This window comes from Stegostoma tigrinum, chromosome 13 (assembly GCF_030684315.1).
Source record: "Stegostoma tigrinum isolate sSteTig4 chromosome 13, sSteTig4.hap1, whole genome shotgun sequence".
Classification (NCBI taxonomy): Eukaryota; Metazoa; Chordata; class Chondrichthyes; order Orectolobiformes; family Stegostomatidae; genus Stegostoma; species Stegostoma tigrinum.
Window position 1 is genome coordinate 23161788 of NC_081366.1, and position 21651 is coordinate 23183438.

Sequence of the window (21651 nt, forward strand, 5' to 3'; positions counted from 1 at the left end):
CAACAGTCATGGAGCTTGACACCAACCAGTGCACAGCAACCTACTTGGTTGGCACCACATCTGCAAATATTCACTCCCTTCAGTAACAGTGTGCCTGATCTACAAGGTGTACTGCAGAGGTTCACTAAAGATCCTTAGACAGCACTTTTCAACTTGATGACCACTTCCATCTAGAAGTACAAGGGCTGCAGATACATGGAAAGACCACCACTTGCAAGTTGTCCTCCAAGTCACTTGCCATCCTGAATTGGAAATATACTACCATTCCTACATTGTCACTGGGTCAAAATCCTGGAATCCCTCCCTGAAAACATCAGCTACAGCTAGTGGATTGCAGTGGTTGAAGATGGCAGCTCACCACTATGACCTGAAGGACAGCTAGAGATCAATAATAAATATTCTCCAGCCAGCAACTTCTGTGATTGAGATTTTTTTAAAAATTCATCCTCACCTTTGATATGGGGCACACAAGTGCATTCCTTTTTCTTTGTCCTAGTTGGGAAATTGGCCCTAGGTTCTCAACTGTTGTCTAATGAAAGCTGCCATTCGTTGGTCAGCATATATCCTGCGATTCCTCCAGTTCCATGTGCTATAATGTTGGCCTTATTGGTAATCTTGTACGTAAATCTGAGTCATTTGTTCAATGTGTAAGCTCAATGTTGAAAGAGAGTACATCAGTAACATCCTGTGAGATAATTGCTACACTGATCAGATTTTTCATTGTATATTGCGCAAGCTCATGAAGAGGCCCAAGGCTGTCACTTTTGGTCCTGAAAAGTGTTTAGTCTACCGAAGAATGTCCTAAAAGGATAAGCTGTCTTGGGAATTGGAGCAATAGATAAATATAAATATAAAGCATAACCCGGACAGCATTCAGGCTTGCGTTGATAAGTGGCAAGTAATAACACAACAATTATCAGTTAATCAACATCTCCAACAAGAGAAAATTGAAGTGTCTCTCCATGATATACAGCGGCATTTTATGATTGTTGAATCCCAGCCATCAGGATTTCAATATGTAGCTGGACTGGGAAAATCATGTTGGTAGTGGATTGCAAGAAAAGAAGTTTGTGGAATGTCTGCGAGATGGTTTTTGGAGCAGCTTGTGCTGGTGCCCATAAGGGAACAGGCAATATTGGATTTGGTGTTGTGCAATGAGACAGACTTGATAAGGGAGCTTAAGGTAAAGGAACCCTAGGAAGGCAGTGATCATAGAATTTACTCTGTAATTTGAGAAGGAGAAGGTAGAAAGTGAGCTAACATTCTTACAGCTGAATAAAGGTGACTGCAGAGGTATAAGGGAGGACCTGGGCAGAATTGACTAGAAGAAGAGCCTAGCAGGAAAGACAGTGGAACAGCAATGGCAGGAGTTTCTGGAAGTAATTTGGGAGATGCAGCAAAAATTCATCCCGAGGAAAAAGAAGCATGCTACAGGGAGGATGAGACAATCATGGTTGACTAAGGAAGTCAGGGATAGCATAAAAGCAAAAGAGAGAGCATATAATGTGACAAAGGGTAGTGGGAAACCAGGGGACTAGGAAGCTTACAAAGACCAGCAGAGGGCAAAAAAAAATCGGGTGGGAGAAGATTAAGTTTGAGGGTAAGCTGACTAGTAATATATATGAAGACTGAAAGAAATTCTTTAGATATATAAAGGGCAAAAGAGAGGCAAAAATGGCCATTGAACCACCGGAAAATGATGGTGGAGAGATGGTAGTAGGGCAAAAGGAAATCACTGAGGAACTGAATAATTATTTTTGCATCAGTCTTCATGGTGGAGGACATGAGTAATATCCCAAAAATTCAAGAGTCGGGGGCAGAGCTGAGTATGGTGGCTGTCACCAAGGAAAAGGTACTAATAAAACTGATTGGCCTGAATGTGGACAAATCGCCTGGACCAAATGGACTGCATCCCAGAGATCTAGAGGAGATAGCTGAAGAGATAGTGGATGCGTTAGTGGTGATCTTTCAGGAATCACTAGAATCAGGGAGGGTCCCAGAGGACTGGAAAATCGCTAACGTGACACCCCTGTTTAAAAAGAGGGTAAGGCAAAAGACAGAAAAATACAGTCTGATTAGCCTAACCTCAGTGGTGGGTAAGATTTTAGAGTCCATTGTAAAGGATGAGATTGCTGAATATTTGGAAGTATATAGTAAAATAGAGCAAAGTCAGCATGGTTTCATCAAGGGGAGGTCATGCCTGATAAATCTGCTAGAATTCTTTGAGGAAGTAACGAGCAGGGTAGACCAAAGAGAGCCAATGGACATTATCTACCTGGACTTGAAAAAGGCCTTTAATAAGGTGCAACATAGGAGGCTGCTGCGTAAGACAAGGGCCCATGATTTTAGAATCAAGGGACTAGCATGGATAGAAGATTGGCTGTCTGGCAGACAGTAGGGATAAAGGGTTCTTTCTTGGGATGGCAGCGGTGACAAGTGGTGTTCCACCAGCGTCAGTGCTGGGACCACAACTTTTCACCTACACGAATGATCTAAATGAAGGAACTGTGGGCGTTCTGGCTAAGTTTGCAGATGATAGAAAGATAGGTGGCAGGACAGGTAGTATTGAGGAGGTAGGGAGGCTGCAGAAGGACTTGGACAGGTTAGGAGAGTAGGCAAGGAAGTGGCAGATGGAGCACAACATGGGAAAGTGTGAGATCATGCACTTTGTTAAGAAGAATAAAAGCATGAACTATTTTATAAATGGGGAGAAAATTGTGAAGTCTGAAGTGCAAAGAGACTTGGGAGTTGTAGTCCAGAATTCTCAAGGTAAACTTGCAGGTTGTGTCAGTCGGGAAGGTAAATGCAATGTTGGCATTTATTTTGACAGGACTTGAATAAAAGAGCAGGGGTGTACTCCTGAGCCTTTATAAGGATCTAGTCAGGCCCCATTTGGAGTATTGCATGCAGTTTTGGGCCCCATATCTCGGGAAGGATGTACTGTCACTGGAGCAGGTTCAGAGGAGTTTCACGAGAATGGCCCCAGGAATGGAAAGCTTAACATACAAGGAACACTTGAGGGCTCTGGGACTATACTCTGGATGAGGGAGGATCTAATTGAAGCTTTCAGAATTCTGAATGGCCTGGACAAAGTGGATGTTGGGAAGATGCTTCCAATGGTAGGTGAGTCTAGTACCTGCGAGCACAGCCTTAAGAGTAAAGGGAAGACCTGTCAGAACGGAGATAAGGAGAAACTTCTTCAGACAGAGAATGGTGAATGTCTGGAATTCACTGCCACAGAAGGCTGTGGAGGCCAGTCATTGAATACATTTAAGACAGAGATAGACAGGTTTTTGATTATCAAGGGGATCAAGGGTTATGGGGAGAAAGCAGGAGAGTGGGGTTGAGGAACTTATCAGCCCTGATTGAATGGTGGAGCAGACTCAGTGGGTGGAATGGCCTAATTTCTGCTGCTCTGTCTTATGGTCTTATCATTTTGGGGTTACCATGGAAACTGAACTGGAAAAGTTCTGTCACAACTGTGGCTATAAGATCTATCACAGACTGGGAATTTTGTGGTGAGTAAATAGCCTCCTCGTTTTATAAAGCCTGTCTATGATAGTGAAGGCAGAAGTTAGTAACACTCTTCACTTGTTTGATGCGCCTACAACAGCACTAAAGAAACTTGACCGTACCTGGAACAATGCAGCCTGCTCATTCATCACCTTCAACAGCCACTTTGCAAGGAGTGTCCTGCAGTCAGCATTGCAATGAAGCATCTGGGAACAATGTTTTGCAATTGGCATCATGGTAAAGCAGTTGGGTAGCATGCCTTGCAGGTAATTCTTGTTGAGAAAAGAAAACAAGTAGTGATATCACAAAGTCCACAAATTTATTGGCAGGAAAATGCTGCAGGTCACAGTTGACAGAGTGATGAAGAAGGCATTTAGCATGCTGGCCTTCATTGGTTGAGACGTTGAATATAGGAATTGGAATGTTGTGTTAAAGTTGTATGAATTGATGGTGAGGCCGCATTTGGAGTATTGTGTACAGTTTTTGTCACCCTCTTTTCTGAACGACAAAGTTAAACTGCAAAAGATTGCAAAGAAGATTTATGAGGATGTTGTTAGGACTAGTAAGGTTGAGTTACAGGGAGACGTTGACCAGGATAGGACTTTATTCCTTGAAACATAGGAGAATGAGTGTATAAAATCATAAGGGGCATAGATGGGATGAATGCATATAAGCTTTTTCCCAGGGATGGGGAACTAAAAACCAGAGGTCATCGGTTTGGGGTGAGAGGAGATAGATTTAAGAAGGACCTGAGGGGCAACGTCTTCATGCAGAGAGTGGTGCAGATGTGGAATGAGCTTCAGGAGGATGTGATTGAGGCAGGTACAGTAGCAACATTTAAACAACATTTTGAATAGGTCCATGGATGGGAAGGGCTTCGATGGATATGGACCAAATGTGGGCAGTTGGAATTAGCTAAGTGGGCAGCATCGACCAGTTTGGGCTGGAGGGCCTGTTTCTGTGCTGTATTACTCTATGACTACCTGTAAATCACTAAATTACAGAAGTGTATAAATAAGCATTAGAAATGTGAAAGTCGAGCAGTATAATTAAAGTAATATAAACAACCCAAAATTAAAAACAAAATTGTAGATGCTGGACACCTGGGACAAAAACAAAGTGCTGGACAATCTTCGACCTAGCAGCATCTTTTAATGGACCATGTCAGACTCTCAAAATATTTTGAAGTAGCCTGGATCCTAACTTTTTCTTCGAATAAAAGTAGGTGTGACGTGGGTGTCACATGTATAAGCAAAACACAAGTTATTTAAACGCTAAACCTTGCTTTTAAAGGTTCACCTGTCGCTGGGAGTAACACCTAATATTTTATCTCTGTCAACAAAGTTGCAAATTTTTTGATTTCTTGTCTGTTTCCTGTTTCATCCTATGCTGTGCTACTTTTAAATGCTGCGTTGCCAACTCTACACCCTAATTAATCCTTCCCTAAAACTTGACACACACTCCAATAGAAGACATAACAAGGTGTGGAGCTGGATGAACGCAGCAGGCCAAGCGGCATCTTAGGAGCAGGAAAGCTGACTTTTCGAATCTAGACCATTCTTCAGAAATGGGGGAGGGGAAGAGGGTTCTGAAATAAATAGGGAGAGGGGGGGAGGTGGATCGAAGATGGACAGAGGAGAAGGTAGGTGGAGAGGGGATAGACAGATCAAAGAGGCAGGGATGGAGCCAGCAAAGGTGAGTGTAGGTAGGGAGTTAGGGAAGGGATAGGTCAGTCATGGAGGACAGACAGGTCAAGGGGGTGAGATGAGGTTAGTAGGTAGGAAATGGGGGTGTGGCCTGAGGCGGGAGGAGGGGATAGGTGAGAGGAGGAACAGGTTAGGGAGGCGGGGATGAGCTGGGCTGGTTTTGAGATGCAGTATGGGGAGGGGAGATTTTGAAGCTTGTATAATCCACATTGATACCATTGGGCGGCAGGGTTCCCAAGCGGCATATGAATTGCTGTTCCTGCAACCTTCAGGTGGCATTGTTGTGGCACTGCAGGAGGCCCAGGATGAACATATGGTCTGAGGAATGGGAGGGGGAGTTGAAATGGTTCACGACTGGGAGGTGCAGTTGTTTATTGCGAACGAGCATAGGCGTTCTGCAAAGCAGTCCCCAAGCCTCTGCCTGGTTTTCCCAATGCTATCCCCTATTCCCAATTCCTTCACCTCTGCCACATCTGCTCCCAGGATGAGGCATTCTACTCCTGTACATCTGGACGACCCATTGTCTCAGCCTGTTCCTGCCCCACCGAACTCATCTCCACCTATCTGGACTCCATTTTCTCCCCTTTGGTCCAGGAACTCCCCACCTACACCCGAGACACCACCCACGCCCTCCACCTCCTCCAGGACTTCCGATTCCCTGGCCCCCAACACCTCATTTTCACCATGAACGTCCAGTCCCTGTACACCTGTATTCCGCATGCAGATGGCCTCCAGGCCCACCGCTTCTTCTTGTCCCGCAGGCCTGACCAGTCCCCCCTCCACTGACACCCTCATCAGCCTAGCCGAACTCGTCCTCACCCTCAACAACTTCTCTTTCGATTCCTCCCACTTCCTACAGACAAAGGGGGTGGCCGTTGGCACCCACATGGGCCCCAGCTATGCCTGTCTCTTTGTAGGTTATGTGGAACAGTCCCTCTTCCGCACCTACACAGGCCCCAAACCCCACCTCTTCCTCCGTTACATTGACGACTGATGACTCTATCGGCGCCGCCTCTTGCTCCCCAGAGGAGCTCGAACAGTTCATCCACTTCTCCAACACCTTCCACCCCAACCTTCAGTTCACCTGGGCCATCTCCAGCATATCCCTCACTTTACTGGACCTCTCAGTCTCCATCTCAGACAACCAGCTTGCAACTGATGTCCATTTCAAGCCCACCAACTCCCACAGCTACCTAGAATACACCTCCTCCCACCCACCCACCTGCAAAAATTCCATCCCCTATTCCCAATTCCTCCGCCTCCGCCGCATCTGCTCCCACGATGAGGCATTCCGCTCCCGCACATCCCAGATGTCCAGGTTCTTCAAGGGCCGCAACTTACCCCCCACAGTGGTCGAGAACGCCCTTGATGGCATCTCCCGCATTTCCCCCAACACATCCCTCACACCCCGCCCACGCCACAAACGCCCAAAGAGGATCCCCCTCGTTCTCACACACCACCCCACCAACCTCCGGATACAACGCATCATCCTCCGACACTCCCGCCATCTACAATCCGACCCCACCACCCAAGACATTTTTCCATCCCCACCCCTGTCTGCTTTCCGGAGAGACCACTCTCTCCGTGACTCCCTTGTTCGCTCCACACTGCCCTCCAACCCCACCACACCCGGCACCTTCCCCTGCAACCGCAGGAAATGCTACACTTGCCCCCACACCCCGATCCCAGGCCCCAAGATGACATTCCACATTAAGCAGAGGTTCACCTGCACATCTGCCAATGTGGTATACTGCATCCACTGTACCCGGTGTGGCTTCGTCTACATTGGGGAAACCAAGCGGAGGCTTGGGGACCGCTTTGCAGAACATCTCCGCTCAGTCCGCAACAAACAACTGCACCTCCCAGTCGCAAACCATTTCCACTCCCCCTCCCATTCTTTAGATGACATGTCCGTCATGGGCCTCCTGCAGTGCCACACTGATGCCACCCGAAGGTTGCAGGAACAGCAACTCATATTCCGCCTGGGAACCCTGCAGCCATATGGTATCAATGTGGACTTCACCAGTTTCAAAATCTCCCCTTCCCCCACCACATCCCTAAACCAGCCCAGTTCGTCCCCTTCCCCCACTGCACCACACAACCAGCCCAGTTCTTCCCCTCCACCCACTGCATCCCAAAACCAGCCCAACCTGTCTCTGCCTCCCTAACCTGTTCTTCCTCTCACCCGTCCCTTCCTCCCACCCCAAGCCGCACCCCCAGCTACCTACTAACCTCATCCCACCTCCTTGACCTGTCCGTCTTCCCTGGACTGACCTATCCCCTCCCTACCTCCCCACCTATATTCTCTCTACCTATCTTCTTTTCTCTCCATCTTCGGTCTGCCTCCCCCTCTCTCCCTATTTATTCCAGAACCCTCACCCCATCCCCCTCTCTGATGAAGGGTCTAGGCCCGAAATGTCAGCTTTTGCGCTCCTGAGATGCTGCTTGGCCTGCTGTGTTCATCCAGCCTCACATTTTATTATCTTGGATTCTCCAGCATCTGCAGTTCCCATTATCTCTCATGCACTTGAGATGGCTTTCTTTACCTCCGTGTACTCCCAAGACAGCACCTCTGATAGCAATGCAAAAACCTCACTAGCTCTACCTACCAATTTTGTTTGGATCAACAAAATGCGCATGGTCACAGGCCACTTCATTTGTTTAGCCACTTTCTCAAATTAAGTGATAAAGGCTTCTGCATCCTTCTTGTCAAATGTAGGCAATGCTTGGACCTATTTAAATAATGGGTTTGTTCGTCCTCACTAATCCTACATTCTGTCTTCACCTCTGTCCTTTTAAGATGGGGCACCAAAGTGGCAACCTCTGTGGAGCCAAAAGTCTTAGCTGAGATTTTAAATAAGGTTTTCTATTAACAAGAAAAGTGGGGTAAAAATCAGCAAGCAAGACTGAAATACTTGATCACGTTAGCATTGTGTGGGAGGAGATACAAAAGTGGGTCACATTCTGGACTGTGTGGAGGACTGTTCAAGGTTACAAAGGGACATTGATAGAATGCAGAGCTGGGCTGAGAAGTGGCAGGTGAAGTTTAACCCTGAAAAGTGTGAGGTGATCCATTTTGAAAGGACAAACTTGAAAGCAGAATACAGGGTGAACGGAAAGACTCTTGGCAGTGTGGAGGAGCAGAGGGATCTTGGAGTTCATGTTCACAGTTTCCTGAGAGCTGCCACCCAAGTGGATAGAGTTGTTAAGAAGGCGTATGGTATGTTAGCTCTCAATAATAGAGGGATTGAGTTCAAAATCCATGAAGTTATGCTCCAGCTGTACAAAACCCTGGTTTGGCCACATCTGGAGTACTGTGTCCAGTTCTGGTCGCCACATTACAGGAAAGATGTGGAAGTGTTAGAAAAGGTGTAGAGGAGATATACCAGGATGTTGCGAAAGGTCTTACGAGGAAAGGTCGAGAGAGCTCGGGCTTTTCTCTTTAGAACGGCGAAGCGGGAGCAGTGACTTGATAGAGGTGTACAAAATGATCAGAGGAATGGATAGAGTGACAGCCAGAGACTTTTTCCTGGGGTGGAGGTACCTTTGACGAGAGAACATAGCTTTAAAGTGAAAGGAAGTAGATATGGGGGAGACGTCAGAGATAGGTTCTTTACTCAGAATGGTCAGGGCATGGAATGCATTGCCGGAGAGGGTGGTGGAGTCTACCTCATTAGGGGCATTTAAGAATCTATTAGATAGGCATGAGGATGATAGTCTCAGATTGTGGTGATGGTGAGATAGATCTTAGGTTTAGTGTAAAAGTCCAGCACAACATCGTGGGCCTAAGGGCCTGTAATGTTCTATGGTTTTAGCACACTTGAAATTGGAGACACCCAGGTGAGATATATCCAAAACTATTAAAGGAGGCAAAAGAGGTGATTGCAGGGACTCTGATACTAATTTTCAAATCCCCTCTGGCCACAGGAGGGATGCCAGTGGGCTGGAGGTGAGTTAATGTCATTCAGTAAGTGTAGGAATAAACCTGGGAGCTACGGGCCAGTGAGTCTAACCTCTGTGGCAGAGAAATGTTTCGGGGAAAACGTTGAGGGGCAGAATTGATCTCCATGTGAAGAGACAAGAATAAGCTTATTAAGGGAGAGATCAAATCTAATAAATAGATTTGAATTTTGAGAAGATGTGACTTGATAGGTAAATGAGGATAGTGTAGTTGCTATAATCTATTTAGGATGCACTAAGGCATATGACAAGGTCTTTCTTGGCAGGCAAAGAACCCATTGGAGCCAGAGCAGTTTGGATCCAACATTGGCTTACAGGCCAGAAGCAAGAGGGTGATGGTTAAAAGGTGCTTGTGTGATTGAAATCCCATATCCAGTGGTGCATCACACGACCCACTCCTAGGTGTGGTAAAAAGCCGTAAACTACAACACAATACAGACGGATTGGTTAAGTGGCTCGAACAGTAGCTGTTGGAATTTTAGTTGTGAAAAGTGAGAGCTGATGCATTTTGGGAGGACTAACAAAGCAAGATGGTACACTTTGGTAGGACCCTAGGAAATACATAGGATTAGAGGGCCATGGTGTGCATGTTCATAGATCCTCAAGTGCCAGGACAGACAGAAGATGAAAGGACATGGGATACTTCTATTTGTCAAGGCATTGAGTACATGAGTAAGGAGGTTTTGATGGAGCTGTGTGTAATGTTAGATGACAGTGAGTGAGACTACTGGTCATCACATTACAGGAAGATAATTAGATTAGATAGCCTACAGCATGGGAACAGGCCCTTCGGCCAACATGTCCACACCCTTGAAGCATGCATCCCACCCAGACGCAAACCCCTATAACCCACTTACCCCTGAACACTACGGGCAATTTAGCATGGCTGATCCACCTAGCTTGCACATCTTTGGACTGTGGGAGGAAACCAGAGCACTCGGAGGAAACCCCCGCAAACACTGGGAGAGTGTGCAAACTCCACACACGCGGACGCCCGAGGCTGGAATCAAACCTGGGTCCGTGGCACTGCGAGGCTGCAGTGCTAACCACTGAGCCACCGTGCCGCTGGATGTGATTGCACTAGACAGGATGTGGAACAGATTCCTTGTGTTCTTGCTTGGCTTGAGTGATTGAGCAATGAAGAAAAGCTAGATTAGCTGGGATAATTTTCATTTTGAGCAGGGACGGCTGAGGTCAGGGGAAATCCGAGGTGGCCAGAGTCCCAAAGAGTGGCTAGGAAGAAGTTTCCCCTCTTTAGTAGAGGGGTCATTAACAAGGTGGCACAGTTTTAAGGTAAGAAGGCGATTCAGAAGGGGTTTGAGAACTCCTCCATCAGTGTCCCCACACAATGCAAACTGTACTGATTCAAAACCGCTTGTTTTCACCTCTCATCCATTTGTGGATGGATGATAAATATTGACCTGGCCAGCAATGCTCACATCCCATGAAAGAATTTTTCTAAAAATAAAGATGTGATTTTCAAGCTTTAAAATTTTTAAGGAAGTGTTCTTTCTTCTTTAATTTTCAACCAGAAACTGAAGCAGTGGTGGCACATTTGCAAGTCCGAGTAATATAAAAGGTCTTTCTAAAAATGTAACTGATCTTTAAGGCCATATTTATTCTACTTTATACTTCTGTATTAATTAAAATTAATTGAACAACTTTGAAGCGAAGTGTCTATTAACTTCCTCGAGAGAAGTGAAAGGTGTTTTGATTTAATTAACAGACCAAACTTTAGAAAAGGTAGATTTAGAGGAAATTTTGCCAAGGCACAATAAATTTCACATCAAAAGGGGTAAAGATGTACAACCTGGGGAAAAAGAACAATAGGGTCAGAAGATGTGGAGTCTGTGTGGGTGGAATTGAGGAACCACAAAGGCAAAAAAACTATAATGGGAGTTATGTACAGACCTCCTAACAGTGATCAGGACCAGGAGTGCAAGATGCACCGAGAAATACATAGGGCATGTCAGAAAGGCAAGGTCACGGTGATTGTGGGGGACTTCAATATGCAGGTGGATCCAAAGAAAGAGAATTCGTGGAATGTTTGCAGGATGGCTTTTTGGAACAGCTTATGATGGAGCCCACAAGGGAGCAGGCTATTCTGGACTTAGTGCTATGTAATGAGCCAGACTTTATAAAAGACCTTAAAGTAAGGGAACACTTAGGAGGCAGCGATCATAATATGGTAGAGTTCAGTCTGTAGTTTGAAAGAGAGAACGCAAAGTCGGATGTAATGATGTTACAGTTAAATAAAGGTAATTACAGGGGCTTGAGAGAGGAATTGACGAAAATTGACTGGAAGCAGAGCCTAGCGGGGAAGGCAGTAGGCCAACAATGCCAGGAGTTTCTGGGTGTAATTGAGGACACAGTACAGAGGTTCATCCCAAAAAAAAGAGATTATCCGCAGTGGGATTATACAGCCGTGGCTGACAAAGGAAGTCAGGAAGTAAAACAAAGAAAAAGTACCTATAAAGTGGCCAAGAGTATTTGGAAATCAGAAGATTGGGAACGCTACAAAAACAGACAGAGGATAACAAAGAGAGCAATAAGGATGGAGAAGATCAAATATGAAGGTAGGCTAGCTAGTAATGTTAGAAATGATAGTAAAAGCTTCTTTCGATACCTAAGAAACAAACAAGAGGCAAAAGTAGATATTGGGCCGCTCCAAATTGATGCTGGAAGGCTAGTGATGGGAGATAAGGAAATATCTGAAGAACTTAATAAGTACTTTGCGTCAGTCTTCACAGTGGAAGACATGAGTAGTATGCCAACAATCAGGGAGAGCCAGGGGGCAGAGTGGAGTACGGTAGGCATTACAAAAGAGAAAGTGTTAGAAAAGCTAAAGGGTCTAAAAATTGATAAATCTCCTAGCCCCGATGGCTACATCCTAGAGTTCTGAGGGAGGTGGCTGAGGAAATAGCGGAGGCTTTGGTCGTGATCTTTCAAAAGTCACTGGAGTCAGGCAAAGTCCCAGATGATTGGAAAATTGCTGTTGTAACTCCCTTGTTTAAGAAAGGATCAAGGCAAAAGATGGAAAATTATAGGCTGATTAGCCTAACCTCGGTAGTTGGTAAAATTCTAGAATCCGTTGTTAAGGGTGAGATTTCTAAATTCCTGGAAGTGCAGGATCAGATTAAAACAAGTCAGCATGGTTTTAGTAGGGGGAGGTCATGCCTGACAAACCTGTTAGAATTCTTTGAAGAGGTAACAAGTATGTTAGACCAGGGAAACCTAGTAGATGTTATCTATCTAGACTTCCAAAAGGCCTTTGATACAGTGCCTCACGGGAGGCTGCTGAGCAAAGTGAGGGCCCATGGTGTTCGAGGTGAGCTACTGGCTTGGATTGAGGATTGGCCGTCTGACAGAAGGCAGAGAGTTGGGATAAAAGGCTCTTTTTCGGAATGGCAACCAGTGATGAGTAGTGTCCCGCAGGGTTCAGTGTTGGGGCCACAGCTATTCACCTTATATATTAATGATCTGGATGAAGGGACTGGGGGCATTCTGGCGAAGTTTGCTGATGATACAAAGATAGGTGGACAGGCAGGTAGTACTGAGGAGGTGGGAAGCTGTAGAAAGATTTAGACAGTTTAGGAGAGTGGTCCAGGAAATGGCTGATGAAATTCACTGTGAGGTTTTGCACTTTGGAAAAAAGAATACAGGCATGGACTATCTTCTAAACGGTGAGAAAATTTGCAAAGCAGAAGTGCAAAGGGATCTGGGAGCGTTGGTCCAGGATTCTCTAAAGCTTAACTTGCAGGTAGAGTCCGTAATTAAGAAAGCGAATGTCATGTCGTTTATCTCAAGGGAGTTGGAATATAAAAGCAGCGATGTGCTTCTGAGGCTTTATAAGGCTCTAGTTAGGCCCCATTTAGAATACTGTGTCCAATGTTGGGCCCCACACCTCAGGAAGGACATACTGGTGCGGGAGGGTGTCCAGCGGAGATTCACACGCATGATCCCTGGACTGGTGGGTTTAAAGTATGATGAACGGCTAGGGATCCTGGGATTGTACTCATTAGGGTTTAGAAGGTTGAGGGGAGATCTTATAGAAAATTACAAGATAATGTATGGTTTAGTAGGGGTGGACGCTAGGAAGTTGTTTCCGTTGGGCAGGGAGACTAGGACCCGTGGGCACAGCCTTAAAATTAGAGGGGTTAAATTTAAAACTGAAATGAGACGACATTTCTTCAGCCAGAGAGTGGTGGGCTTGTGGAATTCATTGCCGCAGAGTGCAGTGGAGGCCGGGACATTGGATGCCTTCAAGGCAGAGATTGACAAATTCTTGATCTCAAAAGGAATCAAGGGCTGCGGGGAAGTGGTGTTGAAATGCCCATCAGCCATGATTTAAATGGCGGAGTGGACTTGATGGGCCGAATGGCCTTACTCCCACTCCTGTGTCTTATGGTCTTATAAAGCGTTACATATTCAGCATGTTTCCAATAAATGTTTAAAATGGGAAGATTTGCAAATTCAAGACAATTTTGAAGATATATTCAATACAAGAAATGGGAATCTGGGCAGTTGTGTGGGAAGCCGAATAGTTAGACCAGAAGGAACTGTGCCCTGGCTCAAAGTTGTATTTGGAAGAGCGATATTGTTCATAAGAATTTTCCACATAGACTGATAACCGTGGTTTTTATTCTGCTATATGATATGAACATCAGCAAGGTCTGCATTTGCTGTCTATCCTGAATTGCCTTCTAGAAGATTGTGGTGAGCTATCCTGAAGTGCTGTAGTCCTACTGATGCATGTATATCTATGGTGCAGTTAGGAAGTGAGTTTTGCCATTTCACCCTGACAATGAAGTGTAGAATGTTGCAAGGCAGAATGATATATAGCTTGAAGGGTAATGTGCAAGTAGGGGTGATCTTGTGCATTCACCTACATAAGAGAGTACCTACATTTCAAAAATAATACAATGGCTGCACGTTGTTTGAGATGCTCTGGGTATATGAAAAACAATACATATATACAATGAAGGGTCTAGGCCTGAAACGTCAGCTTTTGTGCTCCTGAGATGCTGCTGGGCCTGCTGTGTTCATCCAGCCTCATGTTTTATTATCTTGGATCCTCCAGCATCTGCAGTTCCCATTATCACTCTCATATATACAAATTTGTTTTTTGTTCCTGATTCAATTCTGGATTTAGCTAAATTTATTCTTTTGCTTCCCCCATCTCTGGTCAATCAAAGGAATGAATTTATTGCAACCTGCTTTTCACTCTTCATGGTTTAAGTCCACACAGTTCCATCAGATGGTAAGGATAAGGTTACACACAATTTTCTCATCTAATTTGACACAAAAGTTACTTTATTGCTCAATTTTTGTCATTTGCACATTTTTTTCTGCACCCTTCGTTCATTCCCTTCATCCATATCCCTAGATCTCATTATGTATAAGCTGAACCCAGCTCAGCCAATCCATTTTCAACTATTTACATTTCTTGTTCGTAGATATTAGGCTGTGTTCTGCTGAGAGAGATGTGCCTCACTCCCTAAAACTTGGCCAAAATCTATAAAGCACAAGAGACGAGTGTGATGGCGTACTCCCCACTTGCCAGGAGAATTACAACTCTTAACATCATTGGAAACTTGACTACCATCCGGTTTATATGTAATGCCATTCATTTTGGTTACACCATGAAGTAATGACCATGCAATATATGTGACTGCAGTTGTGCAGAACTTCTGCTGTGTGGAAACTGATGAGTATGTCACATTCTCCAGATATGACTCAAAACCGCTATGTTTTTGAACAAAACTAGTGTTTCAAAAGTTGCAAAAATGTTTGGTGGTTTGGCACTGTAAAGGGAAATGTTTCCATTCTCTGGTTTGCAGAGAATGGGGGTAATCCTGAGGTTTGTTGAACATCTTGTTTCTCATGATATTGTCAGATGTTCCTGGGTTAATGAAAGCTACTGTATTTGAGCAGATGGTGATCACTGATATGATCGTTCTCTGAATGAAAGCATGAAAGTATATTCGGGGTCGTCTGCCTCTACATTTTGGTTACGTGTTTTTACCCTTTTTACATGCACATGGCACCCTTCAGGACGTATTGGCCTGAGAAACTAATTTTGTCAATGAATAACAAGCTCAAGCTAAATGACTCTTTTCTCTGAGTTTATACTGTTTATCAGGAGCAATGCATTGCCACACAGCGAAGATTTTTTTTTGGTTTTGGACAAGTTTTACCACTGTTTGTGAGACAACTAAAGTTGCTGTGCCAGCAATTTGCTGGCATGTGAACAGTGAGCAGACTTTACAGGAATTGAACTTGGAAGTATAACAGTTACTGATGGCAATCTCAACTTCAGTAAGGTTGGACTCAAAAGTCCTAACAATGTTCAGTATCACAGAAGTCATACATGTTTGCTGGTTGTCTTGATCAAATCTAATATTGGTCAATTATTTTGTTTGTTTCTGAGTAAGTTCACCTAAAGATAATTGATTCGTACTTTTTGATTGATCATTGGATTCATTGAAGCATTTTGTGGAGTTGTAGGTTAAACATGCACAAGATGGAAATACATCTCAAATATTTTCTATTCCTCACTTCTGAAGGAGCTGTCTTCCTTTTTTGTCGTGACTTTTCATGAGCTTGCCATCAGCTATCATATCTTTTAAAATATCACAACCACTTTTTTGCCAATGCAAGAATGCAAATAATGGCTTGAAATTCACGTCATCACGTGCCAGGTGGGACACTGCATGTTAACCAAGATGGTCTGGTCAGTGTTCATGCATGGTCTAGGATCAAGATTGTATGACCTCCCTGTAATGATTCCAGTTTTTAATTTGACTGTGGTTTACTTTTGCAAGGTCAGTGCCTGTGATTGTCCTACTGCTGATCTCAAGCTGAAGAGCCTTTTTGTGTGCCAACAACATGCTAAACCCTTCATGTTGTCTAAATCTTCAGCTTAAAATGGTGTAGGAATTAAGCTATGACTTTCCAGAAGTTTGATACCTGAAAGCAATGTTTCCTATTTCTGGCCGTCTTTTTTGCTTTTATAAAGTTCTTAGTGGAGAAAGAAACACTCAGTTTTAGTAAGAAGCTCTCAGAATCCAATCTTCAGGTGTTAAAACGTGAATTCCTTTACTCTCCTTTCAGATTGCTTCTGCTGATATGGATGTGTAGTAACTTTGAGCGGACAAAATGCACAATGCAGTTTCAAGGAGGCAGTGGTATTATTGCTAGACTGTTACCCCAGAAACTTAGATAATGTTCTGGGGACCCGAGTTCAAATCCTGTCATGGCAAATGTTTGAATTTGAATTCGGTTTAAAAAATCTGGAATTAAGAATCTACTGGTGACCATGAAATCATTGTCAATTGTCCGAAAAACCTATTTAGCTCATTAATGACCTTACTGGCCTGGCCTACGTATGAGTCTAGACCTACGGTAATGTGGTTGATGCTCAGGTGTCCTCTGAAATTGCCTAGCAAGCCACTCGGATCAAGGCTTGCTAGGATGGGCAATAAATGCTGGCTAGCCAATGACGCCCACATCCCATGAGTGAAAACCGCCTTCAATTTCTGCTTCAAATCAGACCTGCCTTGGATGTGTTATCCTTGTTCCATCAGTGTTGGCTGGATCAGAGACCCTGGTTGTCCTTTCCTAACAATACTGTGCACGTGTGCTTAAATAAGATGGACTGAAGCAATTCAAGAAATAGGCTTACTGTTAGCTCCTCACACCAATCAGGGAAATACAACAAATGCTGATCTTTCTCTTGGCACCCACATTGCATGAAAGGAAAAAATTGGTGTTGCACAACATCCATCTTCCAGACAGACCACTCCACCACTCTTGTTGACTTCCCCAGTATTCTTGTGAAGTCTGAACATACTGAACTCTGTCCTGGGTTTGTACCCGAGTGCCTTGCTTCACAGTGTCCAGCACGCTTCACACCTTAAAAGTAGCACTGAGCAATTCAGAGACGGTTTAATGCCAAGAATGTGTAATTTGTTTTTTTACTTTCTCTTGCCTGCCTGCCTTCCTTTCCCTGAGATGTTATTGCATTATAACTGATTCATTTATATCTTTGTAAATTTCTTGACAAATTGAACAATTATCGTTTGCACACCTTTTTTGGCCTACACATTGGAATACATCTGCACCATTGTAAAATTACAAAATGTGATTTTTCTTAGAGATTATAGTCAAGATCTCATCATTGATAAAGTGAATATGTTTACCTATATCAGTAGTTCGATGTCTGTAGGAGCAGGAACCATAGGCAGTGATCAAAATTAGTAAAGCTCTATTATGCATAAGGTAAACAAGGTGTAGAGCTAGGTGAACACAACAGGCCAGCGAGTATCAGAGGAACAGGAAAGATGACATTTCGAGTCGGGACCCTCCTTCAGAAATCGGCGAGGGAAAGGTGGCCCTGAAATAAATAGAGAGCAAGGAGGCAATGATGGAAGGTGGATATAGGAGCACATAAGTGGAGAGAAGACGGACAGGTCAAGGAGGCGGGAATGAAGTGTAGGTAGCGAGTTGGGATGGGGGTTGGTCAGTGAAGAGGGAGAGGCAGTTAGGTGGGAGCGAAGACAGAGTTCAAGGAGCTGGGATGAAGCTAGTAGGTAAGAAGTAGGGGTGGGGGTTTGTCTGTGAAGAGTGGGTAGATGGGAGAAAAAACGGACAGGTCGAAAAGATGCGGATAAGATGGCCGGGTCTTGGGATGAGGTCGGGGTGGGGAGATTTTGAAGCTTATGAAGTCCACATTGAGACCATTAGGCTGCAGGGTTCCCAAGCAGAATATGAGGTGCTGTTCCTCCAGCCTTTGGGTGGCATTATTGTGGCACTGGAGGTGGCCCAGGATAGACATGTCGCCCAAGGAGTGGGAGCGGGAGGGGGAGTTGAAATGGTTTGCGACCTGGGGGGGGGGGTGGTAGTGGTGGTTGTCATGAGCCGAATATAGGCGCTCCACAAAGTGGTCTCCAAGCCCCTGCTTGGTTTCTCCGATATAGAGGAGGCCACATCGGGATCAGCGGATACAATAGACCACATTTGCGGATATGCAGGTGTACAATATGCCACATTAGCAGATGTGCAGGTGAGCATAAAGTTGATGATTGATTTTTATTAAACTGGTTCCGGTAACCTCTAATCTGTATCAGATGATTTGCCAGTGACATTATTCAATGTCTTTACAACAAGTTAGGTAAACTAGTATGCATACTGCTTTACACATCTAAAAATCTGGTTCAATCTGTATAAGCAAGAATTTACCGTGATAGACTATCGTATAATTTCAATGAAAACCTTCTTGACCATTTTATGCTTTACTCTCTTGGTATAATAATTTCATCATGCTTGCTTTCACAAATCAAACCTATCTGTTCTGTCAGGATACGACTTCTGTAATGGACCAAAATATTTTACTTTTCAATCCTGGCTAAAATGTTCTTTCTTCAAACTCGGTCTACCAGGTGAATTTTTCTAGATTAGGACTACCCAAAATGATGGCATGTGATTTTGGGCTTGCAGTTTTCTCCAGTTGGTCACCCCCATGATTGAAATCCCCAAAATGCCTAGTAAAATTCAAAGATGAATTAATGAATTAATCCCTGTGTATTTTGAGCACTGGTTGAATAGATCTGGCAGTGAATGACTAAATTGGTTGTCTGCTCTATTTGTTCAATTCTGTATTCTAATAACTTAAGGGAGATGAGGGCAGGAATGAGCGAAACTGCCAAGGTGAGTAACGTAGATGGACAATCTCTGATCTGAAGAAAAGTCATATTAGACTTGAAACATTGACTGAGCTTCTGTCACCACAAATGCTGCCAGACATGCTTAGGTTCTCCAACGGGGATATTGCTGTTGAATTAGCTTTCAGCATAAAATTCTTCCTTAAAAGATGGTTGATCAAAGTCCTTTGGTGGAAAGTCACTATTGAGCCTCTCTTAAAATGAGGCAATGGACCTAAAGTGGATATGGTCTAGTAGAACTGTCACTGGACTAACAATCCAGAACCCAAGACTTTGGGGTCGTGTGTTTGAATCATGGATGGTGATTTGATAATGAAATTTGAGCTCGACAAAAATCTGAAACTGAGCTAGCCAAATGGCTCTATTGTCAGTTGTTAAAAATGGGGGGAAAAAAGGCCTGATTCATTGACGTCCTTTAAACAGGCTTGTTCTCTTTCTCTGGTCTGTTCTACGTATGACGCCAGTCACAGCGATGTGGTTGATACTTAACTTCCTTCTAAATTGGCCCTCTCAAGCCATGAAATAAATACTGGTCCAACCAGTGATGTCCATATCTCATAAATTAATAATTTTTAAAATCCAGTATGTTGTCAGCCCACCATCTCTGCATCTAATGTAGTGGAGACTTACATGCCAAAATGTGTCATACTAGTTGACATTTAGGAGGTTCCAGACATGACCACCAGTTAATCATAGGTATATCAGAATACTCAGATGACACCATTTACCACCATTTACACCATCTACTGTCAACACAATATTGCATGTATGAGACAAGTGGCATGAATAATTAATATTGAAGTCAATGGCACAGATGTCATTTAAACCACATGAATGACATTTACTCTTTTAGCAATATGGGGTGGAAGCTTAATTCCTTTAGGTGATTAGTTTTTCTAACATTAGTCTGAATATGTCTGTGTCTGAAAAGAATCTCACTGAATCAGAGAAGGTGCCATATGGAATTTCACTTTTTGTTTCACTAATATTTTAGTGCCCAGTCACCTTAACATCAATATGCCCTCAAGTCGTGGAGACTGTACAATAAAATCAAGTGAAAATAGCAGGTCCAAGTGTTTAATTTGTGAAGTTTATTGTAGATGTCTGTGTCCCTTTGTCGTGACCTCCATCAGCCATCATTTTACTTCAAGTTTACATCTCTATTGCTTCAGTTCAAATGGAAGTGCTGATTACCTTTATTGTAGCGCATCCCAAATGTGTTTTTTACTGTAATTCAATTTGGAAACTTAAAATTTTTTGTGACTCCTAAGTGGAAGCAAAGTGGAGAGGAAGAGGGTCCTGTGAAAATGGAAGCCAGTCTATTAGGTTAAGAATTCAAGTATTACATCTATTAGGCCATTTGCAGGCTTAAGGATTACAGCCTAAATCAATTTACTATGTCATTATTAGTATTCAAACTTAGAACAGAACAGTACAGCACATACAAGCCCTTTGGCCCAGGATGTTGTGCCGAACGTTTACCCTAAACCTAAGTTCTATCTTACCTCCACCCCTACCTTATACTACCATCCATATGCCTATCTAATAGCCACTTAAATGCCCTTAATGAAGCCAACTCCACTACCCTCTCTGACAATGCATTCCACGCCCCTACCACTCTGAGTAAAGAACCTACCTCTGACGTCTCCCCATATCTACCTCCACGCACTTTAAAACTATGCCCCCTTATAATAGCTACCTCCACACTAGGAAAAGGTCTCTTGCTACCCACTCTATCTATACCTCTGATCATCTCGTACATCTCTATCAAGTCGAGTGCTAGTTTGGTTGAAAGAAAATCAAAAACATTAGTGATAAAACTAATATTAAACCATATTAAAAATGGCTGATCCATGTGTGCTTATTTCGTTTGCACATGTAAGTAACTTCCAAACAGTAATTGTTTGTTTTTCTGGTTATATCTAGCACACCTTTGAGTTATCAAAAAGGAAGTTGGATTTAATAGCATTTGTTACATAGAACATAGAACAGTACAGCACAGAACAGGCCCTTCAGCCCACAATGTTGTGCCGACCATTGATCCTCATGTATGCACCCTCAAATTTCTGTGACCATATACATGTCCAGCAGTCTCTTAAATGACCCCAATGACCTTGCTTCCACAACTGCTGCTGGCAACGCATTCCATGCTCTCACAACTCTCTGCGTAAAGAACCTGCCTCTGACATCCCCTCTATACTTTCCACCAACCAGCTTAAAACTATGACCCCTCGTGCTAGCCATTTCTGCCCTGGGAAATAGTCTCTGGCTATCAACTCTATCTATGCCTCTCATTATCTTGTATATCTGCATTGATGGTGCAACTTCCTCATTTTAACACACTTCCTGATGTAACACTTGAAATGCATGCAGACCTTGTCAAAAAATACAGGTGGTTTAAAAATATGTATGCATTTGATAACTCGGTGTTTTTTTTTCCAGAAACATGAACCGTGAAGATAGAAATGTGCTACGAATGAAAGAACGTGAACGAAGAAATCAAGGAATTCAACAAAATGAGGACACATTCACTGGAAGTTCCCCTCTATTTGCTGAGCCGTATAAAGTACAGGTACAGTAAATATGGGTGAGCAAAGTTAATAATTGTCCTCTACATGTAACGTACTTAGGGCAGAGAGTTATCAGTCCTTCCCTTTTCCCAAGTGATTCTAAAATGGGGCCGTTATGAGGATGACAAAAGCAGACTTGAAATGGAATTAAATCCTCCTTCGGTCAGAAATTCCGAAATA

General features: G+C 43.7%; 1 protein-coding gene across 4 annotated transcripts in view; it reads left to right on the forward strand.

Annotated features, from left to right (window-relative positions):
• aff4 (AF4/FMR2 family, member 4) overlaps positions 1-21651 on the forward strand; it is a 100112-nt gene that overhangs the window by 24532 nt on the left and 53929 nt on the right. For all 4 annotated transcript variants that reach the window (XM_048543178.2, XM_048543180.2, XM_048543179.2 and 1 more), the window contains exon 3: positions 21344-21473. In XM_048543178.2, the coding sequence (XP_048399135.1) occupies positions 21344-21473 (130 nt within the window). The remainder of the gene's footprint in view (positions 1-21343; positions 21474-21651) is intronic.